This window comes from Pipra filicauda, unplaced genomic scaffold (genome assembly GCF_003945595.2).
Source record: "Pipra filicauda isolate LSUMZ 115617 unplaced genomic scaffold, ASM394559v2 scaffold25_size4600443_pilon, whole genome shotgun sequence".
Lineage (NCBI taxonomy): Eukaryota > Metazoa > Chordata > Aves > Passeriformes > Pipridae > Pipra > Pipra filicauda.
Genome location: NW_024104376.1, coordinates 4,415,280 through 4,434,681, shown reverse-complemented (window position 1 = coordinate 4,434,681; position 19,402 = coordinate 4,415,280). Strand labels below are relative to the sequence as shown.

Below are 19,402 nucleotides of genomic sequence, written 5' to 3'. Positions count from 1 at the left end.
CATATTTTGCTTTGCTGTAATAGATTTCAAAGCTGAATAAGGGACACAGGGAATAAAAAGGACACTCCTTTCAACTCATCTAGATCTAGTAACTGATGTTGTTTTAACTTTGAAAACAAGAAATCTCTGAGATCAGCCTGAAAAATCTATGGCAAGATTTGTGTGGGGGCTTGAAAAGAGGAGGGACTCTCTTTGCATGATATAAAGTGCTGAATAGCACACAGTTGTCTAAATATGCTTTTGTTTATTCAGTCTCTGGATGATGAGTGCTCTTGTTTTAAAGTTTCCACTGTGTTTCACTGAACCACTAAAAGCTACATTTGGATTGCCTAACTTGAACCACAACACTGATGGTTAAGGCTGCAGTGTTCTTTGTACCTGGTGCCCTGGCTGGAGCTGCCCTGGCACAGGTCACTGCTCCCCATGTGACCATCGCAACGCTGTGGGACTTTCATCTTTTCTTCCTCCCTGGGGGAATTAGTTGACCATATTGCACTCCAGACCAGCCAAGAGGGTGAATCACTGTTGCTGATCTTCTAAAAACTGAATAAATCCTCCTTTGGTGCATTTGCTTTGTCACATGGCTACACATATTTTTCCTTTTTAAGTCTATGATGTCTTAAATAAGCAAAAGTTCAGAAGTCAAACAACCATCTTTGAAAAAGATGGATACGCTGGACATTCTTATTTGATTTTGAAATAGCACTTACATTTTTACGCTCCTAGATTTTCTTGGAGAAATAAAACACAACCACCAACAAGAAAATAAGTAGTGTTAAGTTCCCTGAAATCAATTAAACCCAGTTTCATTTCATACTTTTGTCTTGACTGCTGCTCCTGAGGAGGTGCAAACCATCACTGAAACTTTTCCCATGACTGGGACACTTAGAGGATCTTTCTCCCACACTGATCGTCTTGATAAAGAACAAGATGATGGTGAGCCTTTCCTATCCTCAAAGGCAAGAAACAACTTTTTCCTCTGCTCATTTCCATTTTCCCACAACACTTTTATGAACCGAAGGATTTTGACATTTTTTCTACCCTCCTTTCAAATCTTATGGGATGAGCATTGCTTTAAAAAAATCCTTAGAGGCAGGATAGATGAGCAGATGGTCACCCTCTACAAGAGAGCCAGTTAACTTAGGAAGATGGAAGCTCGAATTCAGTGATTAAAAGTAGAAGCAAATGAGTAACCAGAGAAAGGGGCTGCTGTGGTGAACTTCTCAACTGAAATTCTGTACTTCTTTATTTCATTTAGCACCATGTAAACACTGATCCAATAGAGATTTGGTTCACACAGTAAGACTAGTTTCCAAAAGCTTCCATATGGTTATCTGACATCCTGAGTTTTAACAGAACCGCACAATTTCAACATTCAAACATGTACATTAAAAAAGCATGCAGACCATAATTTTAAATATTTAAAAATAAATATTTAAAAACTTTTGCTTGAGCATTAAAGCAGATATGCCTCTAATTATTTCAGGTCTTATGTATTGTTAAACATATTGATCTACCTAATAAAACGAACAAATAAACAAAAAACCCAAACAAAATAAAATCTCATTAAAAACCAAAAGACATCGCTCCTGAATTGAAAATTTCCTGTGCTACATTCAAGTCCAGAGTGTGGCTAAGTGATGCATCTTTGACAATAGTAGCTTATATGAGGGAAACACAGATATGCCAGTAAGTTGAGGGGTTGCAAGGACCTTTTTTATAACATCCAACATCTGCAGATTTATTTCCAGCATTTCTCTAACAAGATGCTATTTAGGAAATTAACAAATGAAATATGCTCAGTCAACACTATAAGCCAGCATTTGAACTTCAACTCAGTATGTCCATATACATTCATGTCTGCAAACTGTGTCTTAACAAAGCAGGTGTAAAGGCACAAATGAATTCTGTGCCTCTGTTTAGGGTCTTAGTCCTTCTTCTTCCACAAAGTACTGCTTTTATGCTAATAAAATCATAATACAGAGGGGGAACTCCATCACAAAACCAGATCTTTCTGCTTTATATTCTCACATCATGATCAACTAGTAGAAATAAACTTTTTCATTTACCTGCCAAACCTTTTTGTCTATCCAATAAAATGGTGACAAAATTGTTTGGCCTGGGAGCCCTTCCCATCTTTCAGCTATTATTTGAAACTCTTGCAATAAAATGTATAGTAAAAATACTTAGTTCTGATATAGCAGTACTCAGCTGTAAAAGCCCAGTGTGCTTTCACCTAGAAAAATAAATGTAGTTGTCTGCATTCCACAGATAGAGAAACGATGTACGCAGAGATCAAATGCCATGTCAGAGCCATGAGTGGCACCCCAAAGACATGATCCCAGGTGTACAGAGCCTTTATTTCATTTTCAAACTACTTCCCAGGTTCCTTTTGGTCTGAACCTCCATTTTCACTGCAGGCAAAACGCATGCTGCCATCAGCATACATTTAGCTGCTTAGGTAGAATCAGAGATGTGCCTGGTAATGACACAGCCAAATCATTTCCAGAGGGAAAGAGAAAATATTGAAATGTTTGCAATGTGGGTTGAGGCTTTATTTCATTCCCTTTTTATTTTGGAGAGCCTGTTATGCCAGCTGCCCTGCAACATGTTCATTTCTGCAGTATCATTCTCCGATTTTAGTCATTGCTATTTCTCATATTAAAAAAAAAAAAAAAAAAAGCATTCAGCTACTATGATTCCTGCTTTGGAAGGACTCTTATTTCTCATTTCAGTCAGAGTACCCTTTCATGATATATTGGCTTCATCTTGTCCTTTGCAATCCCATGGACACGGCCTGCTCTCATGGCAATGTGTCTGCAGTGCCCTTCCAACAATCCTCCATGGATTCGCTCAGGGTCAGGAATGCAAGGATAACCACTGACAGGTTTTCCTGTGCTGGTCCTCAACCTCACCAAAGCAGTGATGGTGGGAACTGCTGGGAGAGCAGCTCCCAGGGATCAGCAGTTCTTACATGACCATCTCTGTGAGTAAAGAGTAGGCACACCGTGGGCAAGGGTTAAACTTTCCAGTGGCTCCACGAACAGTTTTCTTATCCATCAGCACTCATTAGAGTTTGATATCTTTGGGCTGTCCAAACTACAGCCCTTATAGAAAAGTATGCTGCTGCTGCTTTTATATTCTGAAGATGTTGTAAGGGCTGTATTTTGAATCTGTTCTCTCCTGACACACAGAATCATAGACTATCCTGAGCTGGAAGAGATCCACAAGGATTATCGAAGTCCGGCTCCTGTCCCTGCATAGGACAGTCCCAAGAATCACACCATGTGTCTGAGAGCATTGTCCAAATGCGTCTTGAACTCTGGCAGGCTTGGTGCTGTGACCACTGCCCTGGTCCAGTGCCCAACCACCCTCTGGGGGAAGACCCTTTTCCTAATATCTAGCCTAAAACTCTCCTGACTCAGCTTCATACCATTCCCTAGGGTCCTGTCACTGGTCACCAAAAATAAAAGATCACTGTCTGTCCTTCCTCTTCCCCTCATGAGGATGTCGAAGACCACAATGAGGTCTCCCCTCAGTCTCCTGTTCTCCTGGCTGAACAAACCAAGTGACTTCAGCCACTCCTTGCATGGCTTCCCTTCTAGGCTCCTCATATGCAGTATTACACTTCCTATGAACTGACGTAAGGTTTCTTAAATGAGCAACTCTAACAAAACATTTCTGTAAAATAGAAGTACCAAATTCAGTACACCTGTAATAAGCAAAGGAACACTCCTTCCCTGTCCCGAGGCTGCTGCCTCTTGCCACAGGTGAGCATTTTCCTGTTTTCTCTTTGGAGGATGCAGAGGTTGCAGCAGAAAAGCCCATTGCTTGTTGATGGTGTTATTATTGTTAGCCTGGAATGCCATTACGCATTTGTCTGCATGACTCTTGATCTTGCGTGACAAAACCAAAAAACAAAGGCAAAACTGAGTCAGCAGATTAGTCAGCTTAATCTTGTGTAACTCAATGCTGCACTTCATTTTCAGTGCTGTTATTTTCAGCTGCCCTTTGAGATCGCTCTTTGAGCTTACTTATCACTCAGCCAAGCTGCTCACCCAGGACATTCAAGTAAATAAGATGGAAAACATATCATTCAGTAGAATATTTATGATGTTTTGATTTAATCTTTTTCATTTGGTACACATAGTGTTAAAACTGCAAGATCTTAATGTTACCAAAATGTCATTTATAACGAGAACACAATGAGTTCTCTTTTTGCTATCATATTAATATTGAAAGAATGCAAAAAGAACCTTCTGTTTAGGCCACTCTTGTTAGTGCTAAAAGGCTTTTAAACTAATACTGTAATTTCTGAGACAGTTGCTTATGTTTTCATATCTTATTTTAAATACCAAATGAAGACAACTGCTCGGAGATGCCAGTATTAAAATTGAAATCAGCTGATCCTTGTATTGAAAACAGTCACAGCAGCAACACAAATTGCTGATGCAGCTCATGTAGTCCATAAACCGCATTGGTAGATACTGTCACCTAAAACCACAGAATTGCAATCAGCATGTCTCCTGAACCTGGATTTTGGCTTTCTGCATGTACAGTAATATGATAGAGACAAGAACAGTTTCCTTTGGCTGGAAAATTACCTGACTGTTCTGTCCCAACGACACAATCATTTCAAAGATTTGTTTGCAAATGTCAAAGCCAACAGCCTTCTTTCTCAAGCAGAAACACTCCGCAGTTACCATATAAGTTTCCTTCAAGCAAATTAGCACCCATCACAATGTGTGATGTAGGCTTCAATGTTTAAAATAGGCTTTGCCTTTTCCGGTGAGTATATCACCCACTTATGTGATATTAAACGTGTAAACACGCTGCAGGTTAAAATATGTAGTTGCTACATTTTCTACAAGGCTCAGTCAGCTGTTGGTACCATCCTCTGAGAGGACACAGCTCCTGGAGGTGAAGCACCTCCTGACTAAACATTTTCCACTGAAGTACAAAGTGATGCTGCCGCTGCGTGTCCTTACATAAATGGTGTGGTTTTGTTTTTCAAAACAAAACTATGGGAGTTCCATTAACAAAAAAAGTTTACTGAGTTTTAGCACATGAGATACTCCAAAACCAAAAGCAAAACTCAGCCTGCTGAGATTCTTGTTGATTTGAAGCTTCTTTTATCCTCTAAGCCCAACATTCAACTCAAACAGCTGATGTTCAGAAATATTTGTGGATATTCCAGTACTTATGGCCATAAATTTATATAAACCTTTCCCATTAATTTTGTCAGAAGTTATATGAAAATAATATTATAAAAATGTAGCAACAGCAATTTACCATAGAGACATTTTCTCGGGGAATCTTAAACCAGTTTTATTGGGTATCAAATACCACCGCTGTCTTATGTCCTACAGTGATCTCATACAGTGAGTTAGGATCAGGAGGAGGATGGGAAGTAATGCTGACTGCTGTGTTTAGCTGAAATGGATAAATCTAACACCAAACCACAAATGTATTCAGGACAGCAGTATAGTAGAGAAACATAGCCTAAGGATATTTTCCTGATGAGTTTTAACACACCACTAGTTCTGTTGCTATTTGCTGCTGAGCTGGTGACACTTTCCATGTTGGTGAAGATGTTAAGGAGCGTAAAAAGAACAACTACGTAGTTTACTAACAAAAGCACGTGAATTTCAATGATTTTATGTTTTAATTAGACACTAATGTCTAATCTACACCATCTTTATCAGCAGTAATAGCCAAGATAGGAACCTTGCAAGCAAAGAAATGAGTGTAGTTGTAAACCCGTATTTGCAAAGTGGAATTATCTTGTTCATACTTGACAATCAAAAAACCCCAAATTTGACATGTGAGATCTTGGCATGACTATGCCTGTACTAATCAAAAGGAGTCATCTGCACAGTAGCCCTGTGCACACTGATTTCCTTCTCCAGCTAACAATTCACTTCAGCGCCACACTGACAGGCTGCAAATGGCCCCGGAGGCAGCTTGTCTGAGCATGCTTGACAGCAGGGATTGGTGTACAGCCAGGGACTTGGGTCAAGCTTGTTTACAAAACCAAGCAGCAACCACACCTTTGTGGTTTGTATCTGTGATCTTGCTTCCTATGCAGCAGGGAAATGTGACCTCAGGGTGGTCCTGGGGCTGCTCTCTGTGGGCAGCATAAGCATATCCCACAGGAGATCCACCACCAGCTTCAGCCCAGATGAGGTGTTGATATCCTGAAGAGCTGACTTTGCATGACTAAAGCTAGAGAGCCACAATCACAGGAGGGCCACAGGCTTCTCTATCTGGCTCCTTATCTATAGTGGAAAGAAAATCTTGTTCTCTACCTCACCACTATGTGGTTTCAACAGTTAAATGCATTGATGATGTGAAGAGCTGTGCAAGTGCCATGTAGCTCTTCACCTCTAGCACATATTGGTCATGCTGCAAAGTTTGCAATGATGACAATAGTCATCATCACCTGATGACTCCTGCTCTCAGCTCTTGTGAATGAACTGATGACATCAATCTAAATATAAGCTGTCTAGAGGTCTATAAAATGAAAATACTACAGTTGCTATTCAGTTTATTGCACAACACCTGTGCTAGTAGTTTGTACTCTCATTGCCATGTTCCTTAGCCTCTCCCTAAACATGGTGACTATCACCAATATTGCAGAATTATTATCAATTTGCTGTAATTAACTCTCCTGTTGGCAATCACGGTACAAAAAGCCAGGGAATTAAATGGATTTGTAGACTGAAACACTGGGTGGGATGGCAAGACAGCACAGGTTCCTTGACTGCAAGGCATCAGCAGTAAGGTGTGTGCTTTCCCATGCTGTTTGCATGATCCTCACCAGCACTAGCTTGTCCCAGGATGGACACAGAGATGCATTTCACTTCAGAATACCAAGAGGAGTGAGATAAGCATAACTTCACTGGCAAGCCTTCCATGAGAAAAAGGCTGCAGCACAGCCTCCCCCAGGATCTAGCACAGACTAAGATAGCGTTAGAGCAGACACTGTGAAATATAACTTTCACACTCTGATGATTATTCTTTGACATTTGTGAAGTGAAACAGTGACTTCAGTTAGTGACAATTTATAGAGAGGTGCATCCTACAAATTTAGAATTGAATCTCAGATACTGATCGCAATTCAAAACAGGAGACATGGTAAAATCTGAAATCCACTAAACGCTATCTGACATACTTACAGAATTTGACTAGTTTAAACCTAAGCACATTTTTATAGGCAGCTTGTATAATTTACTTTTATTAACATCACATTAATTAACTAATCTTGCTTCCAGTGAGTTTAAGTGAAGATAATCCAAGCCTAAAGAGGTCATGCCCATAGGGCTATTTTCTTTACCAACATTTGTACAGGGGCAGGGAAATGCTGCTTCTATGCAGCAAAACAGAGCAGCATGTTCTCTTAAAGAGAGTTAAAAATTTCAGAACTGTCAAAAAAAAAAAAAGGCAATTATGATCGGTAATTACTGATCTTTGTTTTTCTTTAGGCCTTGTCCTGTTCTCTTTATTTACCAGTATTCTTCTGTATTCATTCTACTTTTTATATATTTAATATTTCATTTCAAAAGATAATTTGTTTTCTGATGAGGTAACACAGAAGCTCAACTGCTGTTACTCTCTATTCAGCTTTCACTTCTGTCACTCTTCACTGCTCCAGTTTCCCTGGCCTGCCTACTCCTCTTCTTAGTTGAACATGCTCTTCAGTTCTGCACTTTAAATTTTCTCAAAATAGTATTGCAGAAATGACATCTTTAGCAGTATGTCCAGCTTCTGTCTGCACTCCCTCAGGTAGGATTTGTTTGGGATAGCACATAAGGTTATTTTACAGTCCAGAGACTAGTGCTCAAGCTCAATAACTTCAGCCTGAAGAGGAGCAGTTCAACCTTAACAGCGAGAGTACCCAATTAATTAAACCAGTTAGCCCATCAGTGCAATGGATTTATCCTCACTTGATATCTGCTACAGAGGGATCAGGACTTTTCCTAATGTGAACACCATGTCTGTCATGCAGACCACAGGCCTGGCCCAGGAACAGCTGTGTGACAGCCCATGATTGATGTTCTGCAGGAAATTACAAGGGATGGACACAGAGACCCTGTTTGGCCCTCAGGCCATATCCCAGTCCCTCGCCCATCTAGTTTCCATGCAGGCTGGGCATGGAAGCTGAAGCAGCTCTTTTGGATGCTACCAACTGCTCTTCCCTGGCCCAACCCCCCAGCCAGTTCTTCACTCTCCATAATGCTTCTGATGCCACCAGCCATTTTTATCTTCTTAATCTCTCTTCCTCCTCCACTGCTCTTGCGAACAGGATCCTCAACTGATTTTCTTCCTACCCTTCCAGTCCCTTATTCAGTGCTTCAGTTTTGTTTTTTTCCCAAATCCATTTTTCAGTGCAACTCCCACACAGTTCTTTTCTTGGCTTCCTCCTCCTCTTGCCTACTCTACCTTGCAGAGTCTCATGATGTTTAACAATCATCTGTACGAGCTCCGAGCCTTTGTGCCAGAAAGCTGGATCACGTGAAGCAGCAGCAGCAGCAGCAATCACATGGCCATATGGAGGGCTTCTGCTAAGGCAATGAAATCAAAGAAACATGTTCAGGCAGGACCATTTCTCAGCAGTATTGGTCATATTTTTTCTGGCAGAACTGCATACAAATCATTTTTTATGGGTACACACAAATCAGGTATCTTCTTTTTATGCTTACTCAGGCATTGCAGCCTTTAGTTGATACTGTCAACTATTTTTGAGTTGTACAGTCATTTTATTAGAATCACATACAAAACAATGTAAAAGCCTAAATGCATTGTAATGCAGTAGGTCCTTATACAGAGAATATAAAAACTTTTGAAATGGATATAGCCATATAATATTGCTCATTTTTAGCTGTTCAGTCTTGAGTATATTTCCCATTCCTGAATGGCTGAGCTTATGTGAAGAGAATCACAAACACAAAGAGTAGGAAATCACATAGTATGGCTAAATAAATCACACTGATACAGCAGATGACCATAATTACTTGAGCCTCCTGAGACTTAGCCTTCTTTAGAAAGGAACATATGGGTCCCAAAACCTAAGCTTAAAAAAATATCATTAGAGCTGTCTGTCAGTTCCCTGAGTTACATGACGCAATAATGGAAAAAAGGATATGTTAGCTTATTCAGAAATAGTGCTTTGGAGGGGACTCAGGGCTGCAACCCCCGCGGTTCAGGTCTTGGGGCAGCGCTGCTGCTGCTGCGACCCGGCCATCGCAGCAGAGACAGAGCCCTCGCTCTGGGAAGGCTCAGGTAATACATAATCGGCGACAGCAGCTTCTCTGAGACATAGGACTTCTTAAAAATTAACGAAGTATGAGGGGGGTAAAAACCTACACAGCCAGGCTGCGGAATGGGATGGCTCTGTCAGCGGGGGCTGCACAACACCCCCGGCTTTACATCACCGGCGGATGGGGCTCCGACGGCTGTAACGGACCTGAGAAAGGGGGAAAAGAAACAGCCCCTCTGGCTCGCCCCAGGGGTTCCGTGGACCGCGGGGCGGGCACACCGTCCCTCCCTGCTGCCACACGGCGCAGGAAGCCCATTCCCCCGGCTGCCGACAGCGCTGGGCCGCAGCACTCGGCGACCTTGCCTGCTTTCACCTAAAAGCCCTTTTTTTAATCGTAAGAAAAGGGAAAAACGCACATCACACGCTCCCCCCCTCCCCTCCCCTCCCCTCACGGCGGGGGCGGGGGAGGGGAACGGCAGCCGCGCCTGCGCGGAGCCGCTTCCTCGTTGTCCTCCGGCCGCGGCGGCGGCGCGCGGCGCGTGCCCGCGAGCGGTGCCCGTCAGCGGAGCCGCGCCCGCCCCGGCCCCGCCCAGCCCGGCCCGGCCCCGCCTCTCCCCGGCCGGGGGGCGCAGCCCGAGCCCGCACAAGTCAGTGCTCCACTCGGGCGGGAGCTGCGGCCGAGGCCGGGGGGGGGCGTGGGGGAACTCGGCGCGGGTGGGGAAAGGGGCTGAGCTCGGCGCGGTCGCCGCTCCCCTCTCCCGCCGCCCTCCCCGTAGCGCCGCGGCGGGGCCGGGCCGGGCTGGGCGCTGAGGGGCGGCGGGAGCGCTCCCCACCGGCGGGGCCGAGCGAGGGGCGCCGTGCGGGGGCGTCTCCCCCTTCACCTCCTGCCCGGAGGAGGAGGGGGCGGCCGGGGAGCGGCTGGATGCAGCGGGCGAAGCCTCAGCCTCCCTCTGCGGCTCCGCTGCTTTGATGCTGCGGGTCTCTGCTGGCTGTTAACATCTTCTTCCCTCTGCTTTTTTTTTTTTTTTTCCGTTTTCTTCCCGCCCCCCACTCCCCCCGCCCCCCGAAACTTGGCTTCTCCTCGCTCCGGATCTGTGTGCTCGGCTCCTCCTGGGCTTTACCGGTGGGGCAGGATCATGCCGGACCAGATCACCGTGTCGGAGTTCATCGCCGAGACCACAGAGGATTACAACTCCCCGACCACCTCCAGCTTCACCACCCGGCTGCAGAACTGCAGGAACACGGTCACGCTGCTGGAAGAGGTAAATCAAACACATCTACACCCCACATCCCCTTTTTATTTTCCTTTTTCCTTTCTTTTTTTCTTTTCCCCCCCTCTGTCTTTGAGAGAGCATCAGGGACGGGGCAGCACTACCCGCCCAAATCCACGGGAGCCAGAGGCGTTGGTATGCATGTAATCTGGTCTTTTAATTGTGGGACTTTGCTCTTGTGTTGAGCTAGTTACAGAAAGCTTTCCTGCCCTGGCGTCTCAAAGATTAGTGCGTAAAGCAGTTGTCTGAACTTAACTATTACTGTGGTACTTCTTGGTGTTTTCAGTGTTGTCGGTTGCTGCAGTAGTAAAAAATGCATGAATGTTGGTATTTTTAGAGGAAAGATAAGGGATGAGTTTTGTTTGGGAGCGTTTTTAGAGGTTTTCCCCGGCCACTCGTTACATCAAGTCAGCGCAGAACTCTGACTGCAGAAATCTGCCAAGGGAGACTTTGTTTAAGAAATGAGGTAAGGATGAAGGGATGAATGTGGAGTGAGGGAAACAATATGAAAACAAAATTGGTGGAAGGAGAGGAGCAAAATAATGCAGCTAAAAGTGATTACATAGTCTCAGCGTCTCAACCTTGAAGCCTCAGTGTTGGGGTTTTTTCATGCTTGTTATGAGCATTATTTAAATGTTCACTCTGCTTTGCTGTCAAGAAATAGGAGTGTGAAAATGAATAAACTTCCAGAGCTGGTTTCTAAGGGATATCAGTCTCCTGCTTCCTATTTGAGGCTTCAGTGTGATTTCCTATGGACTAGGTCAGCAGTTATGAGGAAATGTCTTCCAAATGACTTTAAAGAAGACAGTGTATAGCTCTTCTCTTGCCCTTTGCTTGCTTGAAGGTACAAGCATAATGACACTGGAAGAAGACAGTTTTTTGCTGTTGTTGCATAGGTTGCAGTTAATTGTTGCTTTGAATTATACACTTAGTTCATCAAGTATTTGTCAATTCTTCAGGAGCCAGCATATATCTAGGAGATGGATTTAACAAGTCTTAGTTTTGCTGAATGTGCTGGCATGAGCAAAACATTTGGTATGCAAGGAAAGAGTATTAATCATTTAACTATGGTGTTCCCCTGATGATCTTGGGTATAGAAAATATAATTCCATAGGATTAAGATCAGTTAAAGTTGCCTTAGTAGAAAAAATGTCTATGTTCAAAATTGTAACAGTGCTATTGTTTACATCAACTGACTAGAGTGATTGTAAATTCACATTTAAAATTATATATTTTATTTTTATTATGTAACCTAGATTAACTTCTGCAGCTTTTCCGTAACTGTAGCTGTTTCGTTCTTCTCTTCCTCTTGTAACTAAGTCATGGTTGCTTATAGATTTGTCAGAAATCAACCTGTTAGGTTTGTGTTTGACAGTATTGCTGCCCCCTGGTCTTAACTGTGGAATAGGTATAGCCAATGATACGCTTATTAGTACAGTTGACAGCATGTGCAGAGTTAAGTAAAAATATATATTTTGTCATTACTGGCGACTCCCAGGGTAAGAATACAGCGTAATGCTTTCATGATTTGGGAGATACTTCGGAACAGGCTGAATGTGGTAATGCCTGTCCAAAGAAAACCAAAATACGGAAGATAAATATACAATGTTCTGCACTACTTGTGTGGATTGTGCGTATTTTCAAAGTTTTTATGTCTGATTTGACAGCAATAAATCAGAAGAATAAAGAATAGCGGGCGCTTCTGGTGCTTGCATTGCTATTTCTTTCATTTCTTTTGTTTGTATAACTGTTTTATGTGCTCCATTTAAATTGTTTGCAGTTTAGACTGATTCTGGGCTTGTCTTCTGTAATTTTTTTATTATCTGTAAATATAAAAAAGCTTTATTTGATGGGAAACAAGATATAAATAAGCTCTACTGTTATATGTGCAAAAAATCTGCAACTGTCTCAAATTTGTGCTTATTAATTTGCATGGAGAAATACAGATGGTCAGGATGTGGCAGGCAAAGTGCTCCTTTGGAGCTTTTGTGTAAGCAAGCTACAATTACAATGAAGACACAGTTTTACTGCTGCTGCTTTCAGGCTGGGCTGGTTTCTATACACCTCCTTACCTAAGGCAGTGCATCCTGTGAAACAGGGGCTGGAAAATGAGTGGTTGAAGTGGGTGTTCTGTAGCTCCTGCTGCTGCTGCTGTTGTCCATGCATCATGGATGACCGATGAGCTCTTCAACCAGCTCCTGAACTTCAATTCTGAGCATTCTGTGTTAAGGCAAAGGGGATGATTCCACCCTTGCAGCTGTTTGATTTTTAACTGAGTGTTGCATCTGGGTTGGAGCTCTCACTGGGCTTTTGCAGGCAGTGTCAGGCTCTGTGCTGTTGTGGTGCTGCTGCCTGAAGTATCTTAGGTCATTATTTTACAGCTAATTTAATTCAACACAACCTGCACCTACATCAGTGACTATGAGCTAGTTTGTGGATAAACTAATTAGTTTCTTTATTCTAAACAAGATTGCAAATGGGAACTAGTTTCTGAACAGAAATGGCAGGGGAATGAAACAGATTTAACAGAAGTTAGATGTGTTTTCCAGCCTCTCAGTTTGGTGTGATTCCCACCATAGCTCAGATCAGTGGTTAGATCAGAACCAACTTTTCATAAACTACTTTGACATAAAAGAAATAGATGGTTTTGTGTGTGTATGTGACTCTATCTAGTTCCCTGAAGTTATTACAAAATCGTGGACTTACTTTTCCTTAAACACAATTAACAAGTTTTCTGAAATAATAAAATAGGTGATTCTTCTCGCTTGCCCAGCAGTGGAAGGGCAGTGTGTTCAGCTGCCTGAATTGCTGTATATTATCTCCTAGCTGGGATTTTTTTTTTCCTGTTATAATTAAAATTCTTTTCAGAGGAGATTTTGGATCCCGTTAGATGCAGTTCTGGGACAAGTTTCAGCAGACAGGCTTACATGTTTTCAGCAGACATGTTTACTGATTCTGATGACTTTGCATTTGATCAGTTTTCAGTGGAAAGCACAACAAAATACAAAGGCTAACTTTATTTAAATCTATTGTAATGGTATCAAAGAAGGTAGTACGAACATGCTACTATGTAGCAGTTTATTGAATAGGAAGGTTTCATGCTACATTGTTTAAAATACTGAACCTTCCAATAATTTGCAAGTTTTTTTCCTTTTAAGAGACAAAACTAAAGTTTTTGTGATCCAGTCACAGCAGAACAAAAAAAAAAAAAAAGACCCTGCCATCTTTGTAGCCAGGCGTAGGCATCTTATATAGTAGTTACCTAAAACTGCAAGATTTTTTTTTCCTTATGATATTTTTATTTTTAAAGCAGGAGTGTTATGTGATTGCCTCAAGTAAACACAAATTTTAAGGTTCATTCTGTTGCTAAAATAATGGAACTGTTTTTCAAAGTCGTAGAGGGAGAAACAAACCATTACAATGTAATCAAAGTCTAATTTGAGAGAATTGCAATCTCTACTCCTTTCTGTTGATTCCTTCCTCATAATGTTAAGTTCTTGCAAAGAAAAAAAACAAAACATTTTTAATATATTTCTGCATGCAATTGGGAATAGTTTTATATGATGGAATACCTTTTCTCTTTAGAGAGGCTGAGAGAGTTGGAGTTGTTCAGGCTGGAGAAGACAAGGCTCCAGGGAAACCTTAGAGCAGCCTCCCAGTGCCTTAAGGGGGTTACAAGAGAGCTGGAGAGGGACATTTTACAAGGGCATGTAGTGATAGGACAAGGGGGATTGACTTTAAACTTACTTAGATACAGGGAAGAAATTCTTTACTCTGAGAGGGATGATACAATGGAAAAGGTTGCCCAGAGAGGTTGTGGATGCCCCATCCCTGGAAGTGTTCAAGGCCAAGTTGGATGGGGCCTTGAACAACCTGGTCTAGAGGAAGGTATCCCTACCCATGGCAGGGGGCCTGGAATAAGATGATCTTTAAGGTCTCTTCCAACCCAAACCATAATATGATTCTATAATATTGATATGAAGAGGGAATTATTGCATATGTAGATGAGTGGTTAATTACTTTTTTAAAGAAAAAGGTTGAAATACTAAATATAGACAGATTAATGATACAGTCTTTTGAAATACAGCCTCTGCTTTGTTCAGACCAGACATGCTTTTATATCCACAGAAGCTCCATGATTTTTCTTACTCAAGCAGGTTTTGAAGAGTTGATTTTAATTGTTGAGTTAATATTACTTTGTGAGCTAGTTGGAATTTTTAGGAAATGATGACATCTGTTCTGAGAATAAGTAGTGCACATGTGGGATCACCACAAGACTGTCTTGATTCCGTGTCCCAGCTCCAGCTGAAAGGACATCTTTGCACTCAAGGGATAACTCACTTATCGTGACCAGGCAGTTAGTAGCAGATGTTGCTCAGGGCTGTCTTGAGATACAGAGGTTAAGCTTAAATATTTAAATTCCCTTTAGGCAGGCTGGTAGATAAGAAGGGACAGTTAGAAGCTGATGACAAAGAATAGCTGCAGTTGTTTCTGATGCCGGTTTTACTGTTTGATGCCTGTTTTACTGTTGTACTTCTGTAATACTTGAATGGAGCACTTCCATTCTAAATCAATTTTTTGTTGGTATTATGCACAGACTTTGTTCATCAGCCTGGACTGTGAAAAGTGGTTGGATCTATTATTTATGTGTGTCTGAAGATAAAGGAATTTTTCTATTATTTCCATCACTTCATTTCTCTTGAATTTTCTCTTGAAGCATCACCTCTATATAATTGCAACAAGTAAATTGTTACATGCTATTCTTTGTATTTCCTCATTTTTTAAATTAAAATACATTTTTATTTTTAGAGAGTGAATCTAGGCAACTCCAGCAGCACTAGACTTAAAACTAGCTTTTCCTAATCTTGTAACCTGTTGCTTATGGCAGTAAGAAACAGTCTTGCATCATAGGGAGCTTTCTACTTAAGAGCTGGTTCTTATGTAACAGACCACAAGCAATCTTCAGTTTTTGAAGAAATATGCTTTAGGTAGCAGATATCCTAAAAATAACAGATAAGAAAATTTCTTTGTTTAGTAAATAAAATTCAGGGTAATTGTTACTGTTTTTACACTGAATGACAAATTGCACCAAAGATGTAAAAATGGGCATGTGAATGTTCTGAAATGACAGCCCACGGGTGACTCCTGAAAACGTGATGCAGAAGGAGTTGACAGCAGTGTCCTGTATTTACAATAGCTATCTTGCAAAAATGCAGCTGATGGTGCTTTTATGTTTACGTGCTACAGTATTTATTCATTTAGTGTGTAATCAGTTTTACCCTTCATTTGACAGTAGTCAAAGCATTCGTCTGTAATAAGCAGGCAATCTCCTTTTACTTAAATGTGACTGATGGAAGGGAAACCAAGAAACACTCACTGGCAGCTCAAAGTTTCAGTCATGGCAGAGGAATTAACTTTGCCCTTTGAGAATTTGTATTCATTTCAGGCACATTTTTGAATGTACTTACTGCTTTCAGTAGCTTGTATGTTTTTTTGAGAAGTACTGCTTCTTGTTTTGAATTCCCAGCAGGCTTCTTCATGTTTACTCATCAGTTAGGAAGCTGTGAAAGTGTTCTTTGGTGCTCTCTGTTCAGTATGCCATGCAGGTAAATCCTGACGGAGTGTGTACCGTGTAGTCATGGGAACTCGGCCCTGATGGAGGAGAGGCGTTTAAAGTGACATGACTTAAAGTTGGGTTTAATGTTTAGGTTGGAGTCCTGTGGAGACACCTTGTGTAGTTAAAAAACAATGAAAAAGTACTTTGAACAAAACAGAAAGCAGGGGAAACAGCCCACAAACCTGTGTTTGTATTTCAGCATGGCGTCACTGAAAAACTGCACGTGAATGATTCAGAACAGACTGAGATTGTTAAAAATCACAACAATAGTTGGGAAAATTGAGTTTTACTCATTGGAAATTAAATAATCAATGTGAATGAAGATGGTTGTTAATAATTTTAAAAAGCAGATGTGAAACAAATTTACAGGGAGATTGTAAGAGAGATCACATCTTATTTGAATAGAATAGTGCCTTGCAATAAAATCATTAGACAGAATCAAGCCCAGAATGTTAATTATAAGGTGTAGAGATAAGCCATATAAGCATGTTTTAAAAAAAGTACCACGGTACTTCTCTTAGACACTGTTCCATCAGGTTTGATACTGACCAAGAGGCCTAAAGTTTATTGGTGAGTACAAAGGAAGACTCCTGAGATAACAGCGTGAGTTTCCTTTCCTGAAGGAGTGCAGCTGAAAGTGCACTCCCTGCTGAGAAATGCAACAAAGTTATTTTACATTCCTAAAGAGACTGCGTTGATCTGTGTTATTTATCTATATCAATATATGTATGTATTGGGTTGTACATATCACTGGGCTAATGCTGAGGTTTTGTATAAGCATTGTGACAAGTAAGATTTATGAGGATAGTGGGCTTGATTGTGGTGATTATAGAAAATATTTCCTTTAATGCTCCTGTGAAAAAACAACAAAATGCTGTAAGGATTCCATTTCCCCCTTTGTACACCTAGATGTGCGTGTGGGTGCACATGTGGCCTCCTTGTCTCTTTTACTCATTGGTGAAAGGAAAGGCCTGAAGTTGTGTTGTTACTATGAATAAGCCAGAGAGTATATGCTTTTTTTTTTCTTTTTTTAATAACCACCTCTATCTTGACCTTACTTGTTTTATCCTTTTTGTTATGTTTCTTAGCAGGAGAAATGTAGAATTCTTTCTGGTACAGAAATAGAAACTTAGAATACCAACAGAGTCTCTTCACTTGCTGGTTTTCTCTTGGTTAAGAACTAAAAATCCTATATGGTACTGGAGGTAACTTTCTGGAAAACAAAAGTCTAAGACTGTAAGACTTTGGACATGGTGTGCTCTGGCAGTCTTCTGTCCAGGCTAGTGAGAGATGGACCAGGTGAGGGACCTGCAGGGCAGGTGGGACAGTGACTGGGTTACCAAGCCCAGAGGGTGGGGGTCAGTGGAGCAAAGTCCAGCTGGTAGCAGGTTGCAAGTGGCATCCTTCCAGGATCAGTTTTGGGACCAGAACAATGTCTGGATGGTGGGCTATAGTGTGATCTCAACAAGTGTATTTGGACGATACCAAGTTGTTCAATATGCTGGCAGGCAAAGCAGCTGTTCAGCAGGACCTGGAGAAGTGGCCTGACAGGAGGAGCCTTGTGTGACCAACTGAAGAGAAATGTGAAATCCTGCACCAGGGATGGAGCAGCCACGTGCAGCAGCACAGGCTGGCTAGACAACAGGTTTCTAAGGAAGGACCTTGGACTCAGGTGGATGAGAAGTTGAGTGTAGGTTGGCAGTGACAAAGGCCAGCCATGCACTGGGCTGTGTTACTAAGAGTGCAGCCAGCAGCCAGAAAATAGTGGTTCTTCCCATCTATTCAGCAACTATGAGACCACATCTAAAGTACGTTTGGGGTTCACCAGTACTTGAAAGAAACTGTATACTGCCACAGCTTCAGGTGAGGATCACCAAGATGATTAGGGGCCTAGAGCAGATCCCTTAAAGAGGGGAAACTGGACTTCTTCAACCTTAGACAAGAGACTAAGGGAAGGTCATATTGCTTTCTCCAATATGTAATGGGAGAAAACTGAGAAAGCCAAAATTCTGATTAGATTTGAGGGGCTTTTGAGGGGATGTATTTGTGGTTATTTATTATTATTATTTTGGGATTTGGTTCGTTTGTTTTGAATCATGAGTGATGAACAAGTGCCCATAGAGGATGTGGAACCTCTTGTCCTCAGAGACATTCAAAACTCCACTTGACTGTAGAAGTAGGGCTTCTTAAAATTGTTTGGACTGCATGATTTAATCTTTAAGAAGATAAGCAGAGTAAAGTGGCTGTTTAGTTTCGTGAATGTATTTTTGTGCTTTCAGGTAAAAGTTTATGCTTATTCTTGGAAAAACAGCACATTTAAACCTAATAAAACTTATATAAGCAAAGTCGATGATTTTTTTTTTCCTTCAAGGAAAGACTTCTTTAATAGAGGAAATGGGATACTACTTATATTTCTGCAAATATGTAGTTCAAAAAGTTTATCAAATTTGGGGTTTTTATGATTTTTTAAGAATAATTTGAATAGTTACTGACTATTTGACAATGATATAATTCTTTATAAATGATCAACCTGCACTTCTAGAAAATCAACTATTTATTCTGTGAAGTTATGATTATATTACAGCTTAACTGTGTGTCTGCTGGATTAACTTTACTTTTATTATCAACTTTTCTTTTTAGGAAGATTATTTGAATTTTGAATTCTAGAGCTCCCAATTTGAATTTAGTGCACTAATTTCCTTTCCTCTTGTATTATATTTTACTTTTCAGGTAAATTATTTCTTGATTTTTTTGATTCTCAAATCAAGAATATGGGACTGAACAGGGAAATATACCTGGAGAACTGTTCTTAATACGAAACTTAGTCTTCTCCATAGCACTTCAGAAAAACTTCTTAAGGATGGAGGAGGCGAGAAAGAATAAAATATGGGAGATTTTTTTGTTGGAAGAGTTGTGGCTTGTTATGAAACCACACTAGGATTTAGATATCCAACTTGGTTAGATTTTTAACACTTAATTTCATAAAATTTTGGAATAACTCAAGTCAGAAAGGACTCATAAGGATTGTTGAGTCCAATTCCCTGCTCCTCGCAGGACTGCCTACAACTAAACTATATGAGACACTCCTTGAACTCTGGCAGGCTTGGTGCCATGACCACTTCCCTGGGAAGCCTGTTCCAGTGAACAGCCACCTTCTCAGTGAAGAACCTTTTCCCAGTGTCTAATCTGAGCTTCCCCTCGTGTGGCTTCCTTCCGTTTCCTCATGTCCTATTGCTGGTCACCAGAGAGAGGGGA

At 41.3% G+C, this 19,402-nt stretch overlaps 1 protein-coding gene and 1 long non-coding RNA gene across 12 annotated transcripts in view; one reads left to right on the top strand and one right to left on the bottom strand.

Annotated features, from left to right (window-relative positions):
* LOC113998654 overlaps positions 1-9,717 on the bottom strand; it is a 28,974-nt gene extending 19,257 nt beyond the window's left edge. For 5 of the 7 annotated variants that reach the window (XR_005563835.1, XR_005563838.1, XR_005563836.1 and 2 more), the window contains exons 1-2: positions 9,367-9,663; positions 8,443-8,564 (exon numbers count right to left, since the gene is read on the bottom strand). This is a non-coding gene — a long non-coding RNA (uncharacterized LOC113998654). The other 2 variants (XR_005563841.1, XR_005563837.1) reach the window with 2 other exon arrangements.
* ASAP1 (ArfGAP with SH3 domain, ankyrin repeat and PH domain 1) overlaps positions 1-19,402 on the top strand; it is a 136,629-nt gene that overhangs the window by 373 nt on the left and 116,854 nt on the right. For 4 of the 5 annotated variants that reach the window (XM_039382162.1, XM_039382159.1, XM_039382161.1 and 1 more), the window contains exon 2: positions 10,392-10,521. In XM_039382162.1, coding sequence (XP_039238096.1) covers positions 10,392-10,521 — 130 coding nt within the window. Of the gene's footprint in view, positions 1-9,872; positions 9,907-10,391; positions 10,522-19,402 lie in introns of those variants that run through there. The other variant, XM_039382160.1, reaches the window with a different exon arrangement.